Source organism: Diospyros lotus, chromosome 5, assembly GCF_014633365.1.
Source record: "Diospyros lotus cultivar Yz01 chromosome 5, ASM1463336v1, whole genome shotgun sequence".
NCBI lineage: Eukaryota > Viridiplantae > Streptophyta > Magnoliopsida > Ericales > Ebenaceae > Diospyros > Diospyros lotus.
The window spans coordinates 35,935,455-35,956,084 of NC_068342.1; the positions used below are offsets into that span (position 1 = coordinate 35,935,455).

A 20,630-nucleotide genomic window follows, 5' to 3' on the forward strand; every position below is an offset into this window, starting at 1 on the left:
TCTTCCCCCCTTAAGCGCATGACGTCCTCGTCATGCGACCTTACAACTGGTCCCAGACCTTCTCCCCTTGGGGGCTGCCATCCTAGAAGCCTGTCAGAAGCCGCTCCTTGTACAGGCCCTCGAGCCCCGGCGCCACTCCCCGCCCTCATCGGACCGCTTTCGCCAAGGGTCGGCTCTGATACCATTATTGTAACGACCCGATCGAGCGATAGGAAGGACCGGAACAACTTACCCTGATGGGCCTACACGAACTTCCCAGAGGGGTCACCCATCCCTGGATTTCCCCAGGTCAAGCACGCTTAACTTGGGAGTTCTTTGCCAACATTCAGCCCAAAAGGTATCCAGCTGGTGTTGTTTCCTTTCTTACACTATCCTCGATATATTCTAACTTCTCTGGGCCCTCGGGGTATTACATTCTCCCCCCCTTAAGCACATGACGTCCTCGTCATGCGACCTTACAACTGGTCCCAGACCTTCTCCCCTTGGGGGCTGCCATCCTAGAAGCCTGCCAGAAGCCGCTCCTTGTACAGGCCCTCAAGCCCCGGCGCCACTCCCCGCCCTCATCGGACCGCCTTCGCCAAGGGTCGGCTCTGATACCACTTGTAACATCCCGTTCGAGCGATAGGAAGAACCGGAACAACTTATCCTGATGGGCCTACACGAACTTCCCAGGGGGGTCACCCATCTCTGGATTACCCCAGGTCAAGCACGCTTAACTTGGGAGTTTTTTGCCAACATTCAGCCCAAAAGGTATCCAGCTAGTGTTGTTTCCTTTCTTACACTATCCTCGATATATTCTAACTTCTCTGGGCCCTCGGGGTATTACATTATCCCCCCCTTAAGCACATGACGTCCTCGTCATGCGACCTTACAACTGGTCCCAGACCTTCTCCCCTTGGGGGCTGCCATCCTAGAAGCCTGCCAGAAGCCGCTCCTTGTACAGGCCCTCAAGCCCCGGCGCCACTCCCCGCCCTCATCGGACCGCCTTCGCCAAGGGTCGGCTCTGATACCACTTGTAACATCCCGCTCGAGCGATAGGAAGAACCGGAACAACTTACCCTGATGGGCCTACACGAACTTCCCAGGGGGGTCACCCATCCCTGGATTACCCCAGGTTAAGCACGCTTAACTTGGGAGTTCTTTGCCAACATTCAGCCCAAAAGGTATCCAGCTGGTGTTGTTTCCTTTCTTACACTATCCTCGATATATATACTAACCTCTCTGGGCTCTCGGGGTATTACATATTTTTGTATTGAAAATAATCGAAATAACCAAACCGATCGAAATGTCAAAAACGATGTTTTTACCAATTTTTTGGGTTTTTTTCAATTAGTTTAAATTTTTTTATTTTAGCATTTATTCAATTGATTCGATTCAATCTTTAAAAAAAATTCAATTTATTCAATTTAAATAATTGAATCAATTTGATAAATTATTAAAATAACCAAACCTACCTAATACCCACCCTTAATAAATTATACTTAAAAACTCTTTATGATGTACAGATAGGATTTTTATTGTATAAAATGTTTTTAAAATTCTCTAAAATTTATTTATTTTACTCAAATATTCTCTACATTAATTCAAAAATTTGTCTAAGTAAAATAAATTAAGTCACATATATGTCTTCACATATTTTTAAACAATACGAATTTATAAATGTTTCTGGATGTTGTGATTAAAGAAGAACAATAATTATCCAAGATCTCTAGAAATAATCGCGTGACATTTAAATATAATTTATCCTAAATAAATGTAAATTTAGAGGGTTCTAAACATAGAAACAATCGCCCTTGGAAAATAAAGTTTAATTTTATAATTTTGCTTCTTTCACTCGTTCATTCATCATTTTTCTTTCCCTTTTGATCTGTTTTTTTTTTTGGGGGGGGGGGGGGGGGGGGGGGGGGGCTGTTTACTTACCCGCTCCAGCCGAAAATCCCTAATTCGAGGCAAGAGGGAAGAGGGGAGAGTTGTCGAGGGTTCCGTCAGCGGCGATAGAAGTCGCCGGCGGCGCAAGGAGGAAGAACTCACCTGTGTCTTTAGTCGCCGGTTAGTTTCTGGTTTATCCATCTCTCTTCTCTTTTCTTTTCTTTTATTTTATTCTTCGTCTCCCGCGAGTTCCTTGTTCTCTCTCTCTCTCTCTCTCTCTCTTTCTTCTATGCATGTCTTTGATTGGAGTAAATAACTCCTAATGAATCTAAAATATTCGAAGCTTACTCATTTTTTATGGTACAAAGACACTTCCATGTCTAAAATACATTTGAGACATGATGGAAAATCCCCATTCTGAAAAAAAATATTTATGGCTAATCATCCCTTATTTGCCTAAAAAGTCAATGATAAAATTAGAAATAGGGATGGGGAATTTTGAAACGAATGAATTCAATAACATTGGAAGTAAAATTAGTGAGATTTTACATATGGTGTGTGGAATCCCGCACAGCAGAATTATTTTATGTTTAAAAAAGAAATATAGTCTCTGCTAAACTGCATTTCTAAATTTCAAAATGAGCTGTTGAATTTCTACTGGGAATATACTTTAAAGCAGCAAAAGCGGTTTGGGAAGAAGATGTAAAAAAATCTCGTTTCAAAATAGGTTATTGCAAGATGGCAGATCATGTTATCTATCTTTGATTTTAAGATTGAATATTTGAAAGGAGAATTAAATCCTGCTCTTGACTTCATAACAAGAGAAGTTCTACAGAGATCACGGTCGTAAAATCGGGCTGTGGTGAGGCGGATCTCCTTGCACGAGGAGAGGCCGAGGGGGAAGAATATCTACTACCTCTCATAAAGGGTCTTATATAGCTAGCTCATCTCAATCTACGAAAATCACTAAACAATTCTTATTATCACAGACCCCAGAAATTGAATGGATAGGTAATTAAGTATTTGAGTTTATTCTTTACATATTAACTATATGATGTAAGAAAACGGTGGCATGATTTGCAGCATATAGCAAAAAGGTACCTACTTCCATCACAATACTACCTTAATAAGGGTAAGAAAAAGGACTATGAACTTTTGTAGATCCAGTATAGAGGAGATTTGTTATAACATGAGAAGCTCCATGGTATTGGTTTGAGTAATTGTAAGATCATAAGGATCAAGACCCTGGAGTACAAGGGTATGGATGTGAATAGGTCCAAGTTCATCTTAAAGCTTGGAGACATGCACATTATTACTAAAATATCCATTATAAGCATACCTTGTTCATTAGAACTGGGACAGAGATCCCAAATTGGTTTGCTGCATGGTTCAATTTCTTATCAAGAGAGTTAAAATCCATGTTTGAGGAGTATCAAAGATTAAATCCTTTAGGAATCCATTCTCAAGTAAACTGCAATGATGTATATTACTCAACAATTTGGAATCCCATGGATTCTTAAGTGGGATCTTGATTGTGAAATGATATAATTTGGATCTTCTTTGCCTCGTGAGAAGGTTTTATTGTTGACCCTAACAATTATGTAAGACCCATAGAACCTATATATCCTGATACTGTTGAGAGGATAAAAGAAGTTCTTAGGCTTTGTTTTTGGATAGAGTTAGTAATGGAATGAAATGGAAATGAGTGGGATGGGATGTGAAATAATTTGTCCTTGTTTGGGAGAGTGTGAAAATGGAATGAAAGGATATCAAATAACAAATGATAGTTAATACCCTTTTAATTGAAAGAGTGTGTCACAAAGTTAAGGAAAAACCTGAACTTTTAAAAAGCCAATGTCAATGCTTAGAAATTTAGAAACTGGAAAGAGGAGAGGTTAATGGTCTAGTGGCCAGAGGTCGGACCAAGATATGTTTTTATAAAATGAATAAATAAATATTTATTAATAATATGATATAAAAATTAAAAAATTAAAATTTATCACATAACCTAAATATCAAAAAATAAATAACAGATTCTTATAATTATATCAAAATTATATATAAAATAATAAAATATTTACATATATTTAAAAAATCTAAGATTTCATTGCTTGAATGCACATAGACTGCAGTCCCATCAATTTATGAGATTATGTATTTTTCTAATACAAAGTTATAAATTATAAGTAACAATAAGACTAGCACCATTATATATGGTATAGCTAGGAATGTGATTATTATGGTTGGGTAGGTGTAGGCTAGAGTATTATTCACAGCGCATAGATGGGATTTCTTTGGAGAAGACAAAACTTGACTGAAACTCAGATATGAGGTTCACTTTTGCTATGGAGATCAATATTGTGGAGGACATCAAGGTGGTGGCAGCAGCCATCACAGTAGCGGCAGAGAGGTGGTGAGTGTGGCGAAGGGTGAATTCATCACTCCCTCTCTCTCTCTTTGATTTACATTGGATTCCAAACTCTAAGGAGAAGACATTGTTCAAAGGAAAATGCTTCCAAAAGGTATAGGGGTGGGGAACCAAGCAGTTGAACCTGCATGGTTTGATCTGTTCAATTGTCCTGTTCACTAAAAATCTGACTGGTTTTTTGGCATGAACCGAACTGGTTTTCTGGCTGATTTTTGGTTTTCCCAGTTGAATTGGCTGGTCTAGCCAGGTTTTCAAATCATTGGTACATTATTAGCTAGTTGTTTGAATTTGCGAAATCATTGGTAAATGTTACTAAAATTTTTATTTAATTTTTCCTTTTTTTACTAGAATGTGATGAATGCAATTTTAATTAATTTTTCACGATTTTTACTAGGATATGATGAATTATATTTCCATGCTTGTTCTTTGGACAGTCCAATGGGGAATCCTAATTGAAACTTAATCTATTGCTATTGATATAATTCTAAGAATATATAAAAAAACACAGAAGCAGGAAGCTGGACCATGAGAAGAATGGTCAAGCACAAAGTGAGACATTGGAGCTTCAAGCCAAGTGTAAGGCCCAACTTTGGGCCTTAATTTGAGAAGGCCCAAGAAGAGAACTCAAGCCCATAAGGCCATATAAAAGCTTTAGGGCTCCAGCTTTCCCCTCCCTTTCTCCTTCTTCTTTCTCAGCCGTTCCAGCAGCCCCCCCCCCTTCTCTCTCTCTCTCTCTCTCTCATATTTTCCTTTTTCAATTGATTTTGCAAAATTTAGCCGTCGGATCTTAAATCTGACCACACTTTCACCGTGAAATCACCCCCGATTTACAACAAGATAAGCTTCTTATTTTCTTTAGCCTTACTTTTAAGCATAGATTTGTGAGAGGTGTATGTATATGCGTTTGGGTGTGTTGGCTGAAAGTTTGAGCTCAGATCTACAAAGATTTAGCCGTTAGATCTTGTTGGATTTTGAATATGTTAGTTAATGGGGTTAGGGGAGTTGAATGACTGCTTCGGGTTGCCGGAAAACGTCGGCCGGTAGCGGCAATAGCGTATTTTGTATTATGGTCGAAATTTAAAAGTTAGATCTACGAAGATCTAGCCGTTAGATCTTGATGGTTTTTGGATATATTGGTCTATGAGGGTAAATGAGTTGGGTAGTGGTCTCGGATTGCCGGAAAATATGGCCGGCGGTGTCAAATAGCTTATTTTCAAATCTGGCCAGAATTTTAAAAACCAGATCTACAAAAATCCAGCCATTAGATCTGGCTCATTTTTGTATATATTGACCTCTATTGCTAGGCGCTTCTAATGGTAGGTTTTGATCGTCGGGATTTTCGGCCAGTGGTGGCCATCGGCAATGTGGTTGGCCTAGGTTGTTTTATTTTGGGGCGTTGGGCCGTTTGGTTTGGGTTGGCCCAAATCCTAGGAGATTTAAATTTTATATTTATTTAATTCTTGTGTGGATTGATAATTTTGTTAGGTGATTTTGGCGCGCCTCAATCGAGAGGCGTTTGAGGGAATCCCGCCTCTTCTATAACACTGTGAGTGGATAAATTGTATTATGGTGGTAATTGTTGCATTCATATGTCTTATTATTTGGTTATTTTATATATCTTATTCATGATCTTATTCTTAGTTGCATACGGGAAATTTGAATCCATATTGTTTGTTGTGCGCATATTGACACTTGTGATATGTTGTATATGGCATTTGATGATATTAAATGATGGTATGAAAAATGTGTTAAAGGGAGTAACAACTAGAACCCTGTATGCTAATTACAGTAAATGTTAGCTGTTGGTGCACCACGTATATGTATTAGGGTGAGAGTGAGTCCGCCCTTACTTGGTGAGAGTGGTTCCGCCGAAGCGAATCTTGTGGGTGAGAGTCGTTCCGCCCCAAGAGAATGGAATATGTGAACTTTAGTTCTAGATGGTTAACTTATATATGTGCATGTTTATTTGTCATCTCCTATATTGTTGTAAGTACTATTGGGCATAACATGGTATGATGATCATTCTTAGATGCATTGATTCTACATTTCCTCCATTATAATGCTCTTTACTCCTCACTAAGCTAGTGTCAGGCTTACCCCTCAATATTTCAGACTTTGTAGGTTGACATCATTTTTTACGGTAGGTGTCGTGGTAAACGATTCTGCTCTATTTACTCTAGTCACGTTTCGACTACAACACATGTATCTCATCTCACGGGTTGAGTATAGGGAAGTTAATATTCCTTTCGTATGTAAAATGAGAAATTTTGAATATTGTAAGCATGTAATGAATTTATAGCCGGTGGGCACTTTAATATCAGTTAATGGAAATGCATTTATTTTGTAATGTATATGAGGTTGTTAAAGGTTTGAATGATTATGTGTATTGTGAGGCTTACTTTGCCGGTCATGGTCCCGGATTTTGGGTTGTGACAAAGTTGGTATCAGAGCTTAGGCTTTAGAACTTTGGGAAATAAAACGGCACTTGGGTGTATGAATTAGGGGTAAACACTTTCACATGCATTGTATTGCATACACTGTAGTCCGGAGCAAGTTTTTGGCAGGATAGGTATGAGTATGAGTTGCGACATATTCACAACCTTACTTTGCCATGGACTCTAAGTCCCTTTTTGCATATCATGATTGTGCATGTGGAATTCTATGTGATGTGGCATATTATTTTGTTATGTATAATGAGTCAGTCTAAATGTTGCATACAGGATATCGTGCCTCCTAGGACTCGAGGTGGTGCGATCCGAGCTCGTGGATGCGGCGGTCGTCGTGGCCGTGGGAGAGGACAAGCTGCTCCTATCTTGCCTGTACCTGCTTGGGGTGCCTGACGATTACGTGGGGATATTGTCAAGCAACACCCAGGGGATAGGGATGTTGATGTCCACTAGGACACTAGAGAGGCAGGTGGACCTTCCAGCTTGTCTATAGAGGACAAGATCCAACTGGGGGTACGGATGGCAATGAGTGAGGTGTTGAGGACTTTGGGGATACCCGGGAATGGATCAGGATCTCAGGACATGGGTCAGGCTTTGCCGGATGAACAAGATCAGGGGGTGGATGTCCCTCTGACAGAATTTTTGCGACACGATCCACCTATGTTCGATGGGGATAGCAACAAGATGGAGCCAGAGCAGTTCTTGGATAGTTGCATGATGATTGGAGAGGCTCTAGGGTGTAGCAGGCAAAGGTTGGTTGAGTGTGCTACCTTTCGATTGAGAGGCCCAATGCGCACATGGTACAAGCATATAAGGGCAGGCAGGTCATCAAGTGTACCCCCACTAAGGTGGGAGGAGTTCAGTGATAAGTTTAGGGAACAGTTTATCCCTGAGGCCGTGAAGGAAGCTAAAGCTCGAGAATTTGAAGAGTTGAAACAGACATCTGACATGACAGTAGAGGAGTATAGTCATAAGTTCACTCACTTGTCAGAATTTGCTCCTATGTTGGTGGCCACCGAGCGAGACAGGGTGCGACGGTTCGTGAATGGGTTGGTGGGGCCCATTCTGTCATGACCCAAAATCCGGGACCATGACCGACACCATCCCCCTTGAAGCCACAAACTCCAACAGGGAATAGTAAGTCTTACAATACACATAATCATTCAAACATTTAACAACCTTATATACACTACAAAATAAATGCATTTCCATTAACTGATGTTAAAGTGCCCACCGGCTATAAATTCATTACACGCTTATAATATTCAAAATTTCCCACTTTACATACGAAAGGAATATTAACTTCCCTATACTCAACCCGCGAGATGAGATACATGTGTTGTAGCCGAAGCGTGACTAGAGTAAATAGAGCAGAATCGTTTACCACGACTCCTACCATAAAAAATGATGTCAACCTACAAAGTCTGAAATATTGAGGGGTAAGTTTGACACTGGCTTAGTGAGGAGTAAAGAGCATTATAATGGGGGAAATGTAGAATCAATGTATCTAAGAATGATCATCATACCATGTTATGCCTAATAGTATTTACAACAATATAGGAGATGACAAATAAACATGCACATATATGAGTTAACCATCTAGAACCAAAGTTCACATATTCCATTCTCTTGGGGCGGAACGACTCTCACCCACAAGATTTGCTTCGGCAGAACCACTCTCGCCTACAAAGCATCATGGCGGAACCACTCTCGCCAAGTAAGGGCGGACCCACTCTCACCCTAATACATATACGTGGTGCACCAATGGCTAACATTTACTGTAGTTAGCATATAGGGTTCTAGTTGTTACTCCCTTTAACACATTTTTCATACCATCATTTAATATCATCAAATGCCATATACAACATATCACAAGTGTCAATATGCGCACAACAGACAATATGGATTCCAATTTCCCATATGCAACTAAGAATAAGATATATATAATAACCAAATAATAAGACATATGAATGTAACAATTACCACCATAATACAATTTACCCACTTATAGTGTTATAGAAGAGACGAGATTCCCTCAAATGCCTCTCGGCTAGGGCGCGCCAAAATTACCTAACAAAATTATCAATTCATACAAGAATTAAATAAATATAAAATTTAAATCTCCTAGGATTTGGGCCAACTCAAACTGAACGGCCCAACGCCCCCCCCCCCCCCCCCTCAAAAAAAAAAAACAACCTAGGCCAGCCACATTGCCGCTGGTCGAAAATCCCGACGATCAAAACCTACCATTAGAAGCGCCTAGCAATAGAGGTCAATATATACAAAAATGAGCCAGATCTAATGGCTGGATTTTTGTAGATCTGGTTTTTAAAATTCTGGCCAGATTTGAAAATAAGCTATTTGACACTGCCAGCCATATTTTCCGGCGATCTGAGACCACCACCCAATTCTTTTACCCTCATAGACCAACATATCCAAAAACCATCAAGATCTAACGGCTAGAACTTCGTAGATCTAATTTTTAAATTTCGGCCAGAATACAAAACACGCTATTGCCGTTGCCGGCCGATGTTTTCTGGCGACCCGAAGCAGCCATTCAACTCCCTTAACCCCATTGACTAACATATCCAAAATCTAGTAAGATCTAACGGTTAGATCTTTGTAGATCTGAGCTCAAACTTTCGGCTAACACACCCAAACGCATATTCATACACCTCTCACGAATCTATGCTTAAAAGTAAGGTTAAAGAAAATAAGAAACTTACCTTGTTGTAGAGGGGGGGGGGGGGGTGTTGCTGGAACGGTTGAGAAAGAAGAAGGAGAAAGGGAGGGGAAAGCTGGAGCCCTAAGGCTTTTATATAGCCTTATGGGCTTGAGTTCTCTTCTTGGGCCTTCTCAAATTAAGGCCCAAAGTTGGGCCTTACACATTCATAGGGTGATGGTTGCCTCTCACCTTTCCACATACACCAGTGTTTTGAGTGTGGCCATGAGGATGGAGAAGAGTACGATGGAGGAGCGAGCCCAAAGAGAGCAGCGTAAGATGATGAAACCTGATACCATTGGACATGGCAGTGGCAATCAACAACAACACAAAATGAGACCCTAACAACAATCACAACAACAACAACATTATAGAGGAGGGTATAGGGGTCAGGTGAAGCAACCATTCCAGGATAGGGGTGGCAAGCAACAATGAGGTTTTAGAGGAGGTGGTCAGGGTGGCAGGGAAGTACCATTTTGCCCTATTTGCATGAGACCTCACCCTGGGCCAAGTTGACGACTAACAGGAGCTTGTTTCGGGTGTGGGGAGATGGGCTATATTCGAATGGATTACCCATATGCTCATCAGGAGGCAGGGCATGTAGTCGGGCGTGGGACGACTCAGGCGACTCCAACTCAGACGCGAGCCCCATTTCAGCCTTTACCACCACCTTCAGGTGGTAGGGGCCGAGGAGGTAGAGGTCAGGGTGGCCACGTGGGAGGCAACACTTGGGGGGTATGCAAGGGTCTTTGCCATGACGCCTTAGGATGCCGAGGCCAGTAATGCCGTCGTCACAGGTATGATTTCCATTTTGCATGTTGATGCCTTGGTTTTGTTTGACCTAGGGTCTACACATTCGTATGTATCATGCGAGTTTGCCCCACGTTTAGGTATGGAACCTTCGTCTCTAAAGCAACCTATGATGGTAGCTACCCCTACAGGTAACCCTGTAGTAGTAGACACGGCGTATCGAGGTTGTGTGGTCACTGTGGCTGGGTGAGATACGATAATTGACTTAATCTTGCTAGGGAATATGGGATTTGATAGCATATTAGGGATGGATTGGTTAGCCTCTTGTCATGTCATCTTAGATTGTAGGTAGAAGGTGTGTTTTGACCCTCTTATGGGAGATCGATTTTGCCTTAAGTGGGATCAACCCCCTGTGGCTAAGGACGTTATATCTGTATTGGAGGTGAGACATCTATTGAATGAGGGGTGTCAGGCATTCCTAGTGTTGGTGCGGGAGACCTATGAGTCAGGAGGTGAGATAGGGCAGGTGCCCGTAGTGAGGGAGTATCTAGATGTATTTCTTGAAGATTTGCCAGGGGTACCGTCGGAGTGGGATATAGAGTTTTGTATAGATTTAGCCCCGGAGACTCGACCGATTTTGATACCTCCGTACCGTATGGCTCCAGTCGAATTAAAGGAACTTAAAGAGCAAATCCAAGACCTTTTAGCTAAGGGCTTCATTCGCCCAAGTACCTCGCCATGGGGAGCACTTGTGCTCTTTGTGAAGAAGGAGGATGGAACTATGAGGCTTTGTATCGACTATAGGCAGTTGAACAAAGCCACTATCCGGAATAGATATCCATTACCCCGCATAAATGACCTATTTGACCAGTTGCAAGGTGCCCAGTGTTTTTCCAAGATTGACCTAAGATCAGGTTATCACCAACTTCTTATTAGGGGAGATGACATCCCTAAGACTGCCTTTAGGACTCGATACGGTCATTATGAGTTTTTAGTAATGTCCTTTGGACTTATGAATGCCCCGGCGGCGTTTATGGACCTCATGAATAGAGTATTTAGATCGTACCTTGATCGCTTCGTCATTGTGTTTATCGATGACATATTGATTTACTCAAGGAGTCAAGAGGAGCACAAATAACACTTTAGGGTAGTGCTTCAGACCTTGCGAGAACATAAGCTATATGCTAAGTTCTCGAAGTGTGAGTTCTGATTGGATAGCGTGGCATTTTTGGGCCATGTGGTGTCCAAGGAGGGTATCATGGTTGACCCTAAGAAGATTGAGGCCGTGGAGGAGTGGTCTAGGCCTACTTCAGTTAGCAAGATACGTAGCTTCTTAGGTCTAGCGGGTTACTACCGTCGGTTCGTCAAGGATTTTTCAAAGATAGCCACTCCATTAACTCGTTTGACTCAAAAGGATGTCAAGTTCGAGTGGTCTGATGCTTGTGAGGAGAGTTTCCTAAGACTTAAGGGGAGTTTGACTACAGCTCTAGTGTTAGCCTTATCTTCAGGGGAGGGTGGCTATGTGGTCTTTTGCGATGCCTCTAGGATTGGACTTGGTTGTGTCTTAATGTAACATAGCCGAGTCATTGCCTATGCCTCAAGGCAACTGAAGAGGCATGAACAAAACTACCTCACCCATGACCTAGAGATGGCAGTAGTGGTGTTCGCTCTTAAGTTATGGCGACACTACCTATACGGTGAGACTTGCGAAATCTATACCGATCACAAGAGTCTTAAATATATATTTGAGTAGAAGGACCTAAACTTAAGACATAGGAGATGGATGGAGCTCCTCAAGGATTATGATTGCACCATTCTATACCACCCGGACAAAGCCAATGTAGTAACTAACGCTCTAAGTAGGAAGTCGATGGGCAGCCTAGCTCACATTGTTGAGGATGGGAGACCTCTAATATGTGAACTGCATAGTCTGGAAATGAGCAGTATGTGCTTCGGGTTGGGCGATACGGATGTGTTCTTGGCTCATGTCCAATTTCGTTCCACTTTGGTCGAGGAAATTAAGGCGGCTCAATCTAATGATCCATCCTTGGCCAAGTTAATGGAGGTAGCCCGTAGAGGTAAAGTTAGTGAAGCCAAGGCTAAGGAGTTCATAGTGGACTCTGAAGGGGTTTTGCGGTGCGGGGTGCGCTTATGTGTTCCTGATGTGGATGGCCTAAGACAGCGTGTGCTGAGAGAGGTGCATCATTCGATATACACCATGCACCTTGGTGCAAACAAAATGTATCGGGACGTTAAGATGATACATTGGTGGAATAAATTGAAGGAGGATGTGGCAAAGTTTGTGAGTCGGTGTGCGGTGTGTCAGCAAGTGAAAGCTGAACATTAAAAGCCAAGTGGGGAGCTTCAAAGGATACCAATTCCTGAATGAAAGTGGGAAAGACTCACCATGGATTTTGTCGTAAGTTTACCGACATCCAGGAAAGATAGCAACTCCATATGGGTAGTTGTAGATAGATTAACCAAGAGCGCCCTATTTATTCCTGTAAACACCAGTTATACAGTACCTCAGTATGTTCAAAAATACCTAGATTATGTGGTTAGGTTGCATGGAGTTCCACTATCCATTATTTCCGATCGAGGGCCTCAATTTATCGCTCGATTCTGGAGAGAGTTCCAAAAGGCGCTAGGGACGGAGTTGAACTTTAGCACAACATTCCACCCTCAGACTGATGGGCAATCTGAGCGGACCATTCAAACCTTAGAAGACATGCTTAGATCGTGTGTCATGGATTTTGGGAGTGACTGGGAGAAGAACCCACCGTTAGTCGAATTCGCATACAACAACAGCTATCACTCTAGCATCCAGATGGCCCCATATGAGGCACTTTATGGTAGGCGATGTAGGACTCCAGTAGGATGGTTTGAGGTAGGCGAGGTTCAGCTGGTTGGGTCGGCTAAAGTCCATGATACTATGGAGCAAGTTCGATTGATTAGAGAGAGGCTATTGGCAGCCCAGAGACGACAAAAGTCCTATGCGGATCGTCGTAGACGTCCCTTAGAGTTTGGAGTCAGAGATAGAGTATATCTCAAGGTGTCACCTATGAAAGGGGTGATGAGGTTCGGCAAAAAGGGCAAGCTTAGCCCTAGGTACATTGGTCCATTTGAGATTTTGGACCGAGTGGGTGCAGTGGCATACCGATTAGACCTCCCTCATGTTTTCGCGAGTATCCATCCGGTGTTTCATGTGTCTATGCTGAGGAAGCATGAACCCGATCCATATCAAATCCTCCTCCCACCGACCATGGAGATAGTGCAAATAGACAAGGATCTTAGCTATAAAGAGCAGCCAGAGCGCATCGTTGATAGGCAAGTAAGAAGGCTTCGAAACAAGGATATTGTCTCCGTAAAGGTGGTTTGGCAAAACCACATGGAGGATGAGGCTATGTGGGAATCAAAAGGCGCCATGAGAGAGAAGTATCCTTATTTGTTCGACACCTAGGGAATAGACAAAATTCGAGGACGAATTTTCTATAAGGGGGTGAGATTGAAGGCCCAACTTTGGGCCTTAATTTGAGAAGGCCCAAGAAGAGAACTCAAGCCCATAAGGCCATATAAAAGCCTTAGGGCTCCAGCTTTCCCCTCTCTTTCTCCTTCTTCTTTCTCAGTCGTTCCAGCAACCCCCCTTCTCTCTCTCTCATTTTCTCTTTCAATTGATTTTGCAAAATCTAGCCGTCGGATCCTAAATCCGATCACACTTTCACCGTGAAATCGACCCCGATCTACAACAAGGTAAGCTTATTTTCTTTAGGCTTACTTTTAAGCATAGATTCGTGAGAGGTGTATGTATATGTGTTTGGGTGTGTTGGCCGAAAGTTTGAGCTCAGATCTACCCATTAGATCTTGCTGGATTTTGGATATGTTAGTCAATGGGGTTAGGGGAGTTGAATGGCTGCTTCGGGTCGCCGGAAAACGTCGGCCGGCGGCGACAATAGCGTGTTTTGTATTCTGGCCGAAATTTAAAAGTTAGATCTACGAAGATCTAGCCGTTAGATCTTGATGACTTTTGGATATGTTGGTCTATGAGGGTAAAGGAGTTGGGTGGTGGTCTTGGATCGCCGGAAAATATGGCCGGCGGTGTCAAATAGCTTATTTTCAAATCTGGCCAGAATTTTAAAAACCAGATCTACAAAAATCCAGCCATTAGATCTGGCTCATTTTTGTATATATTGATCTCTATTGCTAGGCGCTTCTAATGACAGGTTTTGATCATCGGGATTTTCGGCCAGCGGTGGCCGTCGGCAATGTGGCTGGCCTAGGTTGTTTTATTTTGGGGCGTTGGGCCGTTTGGTTTGGGTTGGCCCAAATCCTAGGAGATTTAAATTTTATATTTATTTAATTCTTGTGTGGATTGATAATTTTGTTAGGTGATTTTGGCGCGCCCCAGCCGAGAGGCGTTTGAGGGAATCCCGCCTCTTCTATAACACTGTGAGTGGGTAAATTGTATTATGATAGTAATTGTTGCATTCATATGTCTTATTATTTGATTATTCTATATATGTTATTCATGATCTTATTCTTAGTTGCATACGGGAAATTGGAATCCATATTGTCTGTTGTGCGCATATTGACACTTGTGATATGTTGTATATGGCATTTGATGATATTAAATGATGGTATGAAAAATGTGTTAAAGGGAGTAACAACTAGAATCCTGTATGCTAACTACAGTAAATGTTAGTCGTTGGTGCACCACGTATATGTATTAGGGTGAGAGTGGGTCCGCCCTTACTTGGCAAGAGTGGTTTTGCCATGATGCTTTGTAGGCGAGAGTGGTTCTGCTGAAGCGAATATTGTGGGTGAGAGTCGTTCTGCCCCAAGAGAATGGAATATGTGAATTTTGGTTCTAGATGGTTAACTCATATATGTGCATGTTTATTTGTCATCTCCTATATTGTTGTAAGTACTATTAGGCATAGCATGGTATGATGATCATTCTTAGATGCATTGATTCTACATTTTCCCCATCATAATGCTCTTTACTCCTCACTAAGCCAGTGTCAGGCTTACCCCTCAATATTTCAGACTTTGTAGGTTGACATCATTTTTTACGGTAGGTGTCGTGGTAAACGATTCTGCTCTATTTACTCTAGTCACACTCTGGCTACAGCATATGTATCTCATCTCACGGGTTGAGTATAGGGAAGTTAATATTCCTTTCGTATGTAAAGTGAAAATTTTTGAATATTGTAAGCATGTAATGAATTTATAGCCGGTGGGCACTTTAATATCAGTTAATGAAAATGCATTTATTTTGTAGTGTATATGAGGTTGTTAAAGGTTAGAATGATTATGTGTATTGTAAGGTTTACTATTCCCTGTTGGAGTTTGTGGCTTCAAGGGGGATGGTGCCAGTCATGGTCTTGGATATTGGGTCGTGACACCAAGTGTGTTGGTAGTGTTTTTCGGGCTACATGGAAGTCACAAATGGTCGCATTGTCGTGGAGATGAGCTCACCGATGGCTGACAAATCTACCTCTCTTTCTATTGGAGCTCAACTTTGCAAGAACAAGCAAAGGGGATGAGCTCATTGATGGTGGCAACTGAACAATGTTAGCACCTTCTAATTGTGATGGTGGATGCCAATGCTCTCCAGTGAAGGGGAGTGAGGTGAGTGTCGTAAGAGTTGAGTTTCATTTGGCATGAGACTTAAATGAAATGAACTTGAAACCAGATCTCCTTTTTGGTTTTTCTAATAATGTTGGCCTTTTCCAACCATTGCTCATCTTGGTGAAAACAATATTACCATGTCAAACAGTGTTATGGCTTTTATTTTCCTCATTTTTTAAAACGGCAAGGAAAATGTGAAAACTGCATCACTTCAAACTGGTCCTAAAGAAGCTAGGATTTAGTCTTTTGTCTTATTCCAATGCAATGAATAAATTTTAAAAAAAGAAGAATATCTAAATGTACGTCTTGCTATTGAAGATCCAAAAGAAGAGCATCTTCTTTTCTCAAATTTTGAAATTGAAGATCATGCAAGAAATGCAAAAAACAAGTCTTAAAATTGTTATCTCAAGAAGAGGATCATGCATGAAATCAAGGATTTAATCTTTTACCTTTTCTCAAGGTAGTGAATACATTTCAGGAAAAAAAAAGAACTTCTAAATGTAGATCTTGATAATAATGATATGAGGATTATTTTGGTTCTCAAATTTTGGCTATATATCATGACAATCCTCATATTGGACATGGTTCATATAGCAATCAATGTTTTTAAAGGCTCTATGAGCACTTAAGTACAAAGGCCTACTAGAATTTTAGCATAATGTGCAAAGTGCAAGCACATGCCCAATCGAATAAAGCACAAATGTTAGAAAAAAGTGAAGAGATAATATAATAATTGTAACTAAATTGCTAGACAATATTGTTAAGACAAAATTTTTACTAAAAGAAAACTGGGCCTTTTAATTCATTTTCAATGATATAGTCTAGATTAAGAAAGTCGTTGATGAGGGACGTAAAAGGAAATATTTTGGGAAACAATATTCTAGGCATAGAACTAGGGATTATATTGTGTATTGATTTTATTTCCTATTGTAATTAGGGTTCAAATAAGCATTTCTGCTGGATTCTTTTATCGTCATCATCCTTGGCGATTAAACTATTTTACTCCAGATAGCATGCAAGTGAATATGTTTGTTGGTTTTTAATAGTGGGTGGGAAAAAAATTGTTTACTGGGGATATAGTTGTTTAGACCCAAGTCATTGTGGATTGAGTTAAACAGCACAATCTGTGAAGGTGATTGAAGAAGAAATTAATGGGCCTAGGGTTTCAAATTTTGAAGAAGAGGAGAGGGAATCGTAGTAAATGATGCTACCTTTCTTGTTCAGCAGTTCCATGGATCATGGTTCAACCAGTTGAGGTCTATTGGTTTGTAGTTCAACCAGTGGTTCATGGCAGAATGTGCCAATTTTTGCCTTGCAAGGTTTAACTTAATAACTGAACCAGCCAACGGCCCTGTTTGCAGTTGAACCAGTTGGACCTGGTCCAATTTGCAAACATTGGTTCAAAACAATATTAATCACATCTTGTACATCTTATCTTTTCCTTTTTGGGTGCATTATACATCTTATCTTTAATAGCGTTAATTGCATTTCGTACATCTTATCTTTAATAGGCATTACTCCAACCTTATTAAGTATAATTTTGTTTGTAATTTTTTTTGGGGGTATTGTTGGTTGCACTTCCTCTATGCAAAAAACCAAGGGACCATTCCCTTACCCTCACAAAGCGGAGAGCCTCATGCTCTAGGGAGGCTGTTTTTTTGTATGGCTGCACATCCACCAAAATTTGACCAATATGAAAAAAAAATGCCGAGGCTGTCCAAACTAAATATCAGTTTGCTGGAAAGTGAATTTTTATGAAGCTATTGGTAAACGTGAATGGTTTGAGTTCGTCTCTGAAATACCAAGTTCTGCTGACTGATGCTACTCATGATTAAGAAGTGTTGTAATTTATTGTTACCATGTTCGCTTCTTGTAACCATTGAACTTGCATGTAACATCCCGCATCGAGCGATAGGAAGGACTGGATCACTTACCCTGATGAGCTTACGTGAACTTCCCAGGAATCACTCATCTTTGAGCTATCTTAGCTCAACCCGGGAGTTCTTTATTCACATTCAACCCAAAAGGTATCCAGCTAGTGTTACTGTATCTAATTGATGTTGTTTTCTTCCTTACTATCCTCAATATATATACTAACTTTTCTAAAGTTTCTTTTTGGACCTGATCTTGGGCTCTTGGAGTATTACATTGCATCTTTTGATTAAATTTTTTTTTAGCCCTTTTCTCAAGTTGTAACAGTTCTATTCATTTTGTATTTTGTTTGGTGCGCTATTGTGTCCATTCAATAAATTGTACCTCTTAATCCTGGTTTCCTACTTGGGAATCACTAACAAGGTGCTTTGTCATTGAGTTGCCTGGCTATCAAGCCATCTTTTGTTTAAAAGTGCATTCACGTTTTCTGCCAGAACTCACATCTGGCGATGTCAATTCTGGGATTTCTTAGGAACGCTTTTGTTCTGAATGTGAGGCAGGTGGAAACTTTAGCCTATGTCATGAAGTATTTCATCTTAACAGCAAAATCTGTTCATCTAATTATTCTTAGTATTTACTGCAATTAGACATCTTCTTGGTAGGACTGACTCATGTGACTGTATGTTGCTGTCAGGGGCAAAAACATTGTTTTTCTTACACTTTCATGGCCACGGGAGATGATGTTATGGAAGCTGGTGCCTCTTCAATTCTTGGTGCTGTGGAGTCCGAGAAGAGTGAAGAAATCGTTTCCCCAGAAGATATAGCGTGGGCAGACTCCTGCTTGGTCAAAGATTCTGAAATATTGGATTGTAACTGGGATGCTCTGAAAGCTGCTTTACTGGAAGTCGGAACTTCACAACCTGATTCACTTGACTTCTCTGTATCCGGAAGATACAGTGGCGTGTTTGACAACGAGATCCATCCTTCCAACGAAGGATCACAAACACCGCTTAGTTTAGGAATGACTGATTCTAATGAAGATGCTTCGAGTGATGATGAGGTTGAACAGCCTGATGATGACTCTAGAATACTTGAGAAGATTGATAAGTTGATTTTAAAAACTAAACGGCGGCATCCATTTCGGCCAAATTACAGTGAGTATTTGAAAGAAAGTGAAAATGCCGATTCTGAGTTCGACATGGGTTTTCCTGCATTTGCAGCGGAGGAATCAAGTGAGGATATCTTCAGGGTCTGGGATTTGGGCATCCCGGCTGACTCTGAGGAAGACGTACTAATCAAGCAGCTGAATATGGCCGTGGAAGAAACTTCCTCTCAGTCAATAGCTTCAACTTCTGATGATTCTGGTGGGTTAGAAGTTTTCAAGAAGGAGCGGCTTGATGACATCCTAGCTGGCCTTGCTGACCTCTCTTTGGACCAAAACAGAGGATGAGGGACGAAGTCATGTTATATTAAACCAGGGGTGGGGTTTTATCATTTTTTTTTTTTTTTTTGCGCCGGGGGGTTGGGGCGGTGGTTAGGTTTTCCTGAAGATAATTTTTAGAAGTGCCTGAGAAGTTTCCAGTCTTGGAACTTGTAAAGTTCAATCAATGTTATTTTCGGTTCCTAGAGAAAAGTTTGAAGTAGCAGGGAGGATGGATAAACCTCGCGTGTTTTTACTAGCTTTGGAGGAGGTGGTGGAGATCTTAACCTCTTCTTATAATTGTGCTCCTGTATATATTCATAGTTGAGCGGACTGCTCATCTTGAACAAGTTCTCAGTATAGTTAATACCCAATACCAGACCAGAGAGACTATAATTGCTCCAACTTCTCGAGTACTACTTTTGTCTGTCTATTTTCAAGGGTAATGTTACAAATCTTGAGGTTCCAAACATGATAAAAGTTTTCTTTACCTTTGATTCCAAAGAGGAGAACAATGGCTCTTCTTTGGAGAGGAAAATATGTATATGTACCTCTTGTACAACTTTCTTTTTGAGCTTCAATTGGTTTTTGTTTGGGATGGTTTCTATGTGGCTTGCTGGCCTTTAACTTTATGGATTTCCCTTCCTCACATTAGCCAATTACTCTCTCTCTCTCTCTCTCTCTCTCTGTCGCGTTGTTTTCTTAGTGAAACTATTAAGTTCATCTTCACCTATCTTGTATTAGATTATTGATTACCAAGTTATCTAAAAATTCAGACTGTTGAAAAGGAAGTAACTTCATCATTTATATTATTATTAACTTTTCTTTTCAAAATATTCAAAAAAAAAAAAAAAGAATAGAGAGTAATTGATTCATATATAGACTAAGATTCATTTTTAAAAGAGCCCGAAGACTAAGTTCAAAAACTGAAAATTAACACAAAAACCAAATAAATGAGAGAGCCATGAAAAGGGGCCCGACAAACCCTCTTGACCAAAATGTCCTCAAGAGGCACCATCTGTAGATTTTTGCAAAGGAGGACCAACAAACTACATAAGAGTTCTTAAAGGTCTCCCACGAGATATTTCTATGATAGAGACATCAAAAAATAACATCTTTGGAATCTAATATGAAAATTGTGTAATTGATGGAGATTATTCTAAGCAATCTTAATACTAAAATATTAGAGGTTATTATTATTTTTTAATAATTTTAAGTAGGATCCTTTTTCATATATAAGACACTTTGACTCGTTAAGGATCCTTTTTTATATAACAATTTCAACTAGGATCCTTTCTCATATTTCAACTAGTTCTATAACTCCTTTTGATTTCAAGAATATGATTTAAGTATCGGATTATTTGTACAGAAAAGATCAATATTTGAAATTTTAAGAAAATTATTCTCTAACAAATAAATTATATTATTATCATCAAGTGAAAAGAAAATCAATTCTCTTTGCTACATTAAATGCCTAAAGCTTGAAGGTTGAGA

At 40.5% G+C, this 20,630-nt stretch overlaps 1 protein-coding gene across 5 annotated transcripts; it reads left to right on the forward strand.

Moving 5' to 3' along the window:
- The first annotated feature begins 1,900 nt into the window (after positions 1-1,900).
- Positions 1,901-19,739, forward strand: LOC127801348 (uncharacterized). Of its 5 annotated transcripts, XM_052336362.1 has the most exons (4): positions 1,901-2,049; positions 14,602-14,662; positions 17,806-17,871; positions 18,411-19,739. In XM_052336362.1, exon 4 carries the CDS (start codon positions 18,441-18,443, stop codon positions 19,164-19,166), a length of 726 nt encoding a protein of 241 aa, XP_052192322.1. In that variant the 5' UTR covers positions 1,901-2,049; positions 14,602-14,662; positions 17,806-17,871; positions 18,411-18,440; the 3' UTR covers positions 19,167-19,739. The 5 variants fall into 5 exon arrangements, with proteins under 5 accessions (XP_052192322.1, XP_052192323.1, XP_052192320.1 ...); XM_052336363.1 differs by lacking the exon at positions 17,806-17,871; XM_052336360.1 differs by lacking the exon at positions 14,602-14,662 and having other exon boundaries at positions 17,760-17,871.
- The last annotated feature ends 891 nt before the right edge of the window (positions 19,740-20,630 follow it).

Bases quoted from the DNA above. Each gene is read 5' to 3' on its own strand.
- LOC127801348 (XM_052336362.1), top strand. From the start codon at position 18,441: ATGGCCACGGGAGATGATGTTATGGAAGCTGGTGCCTCTTCAATTCTT.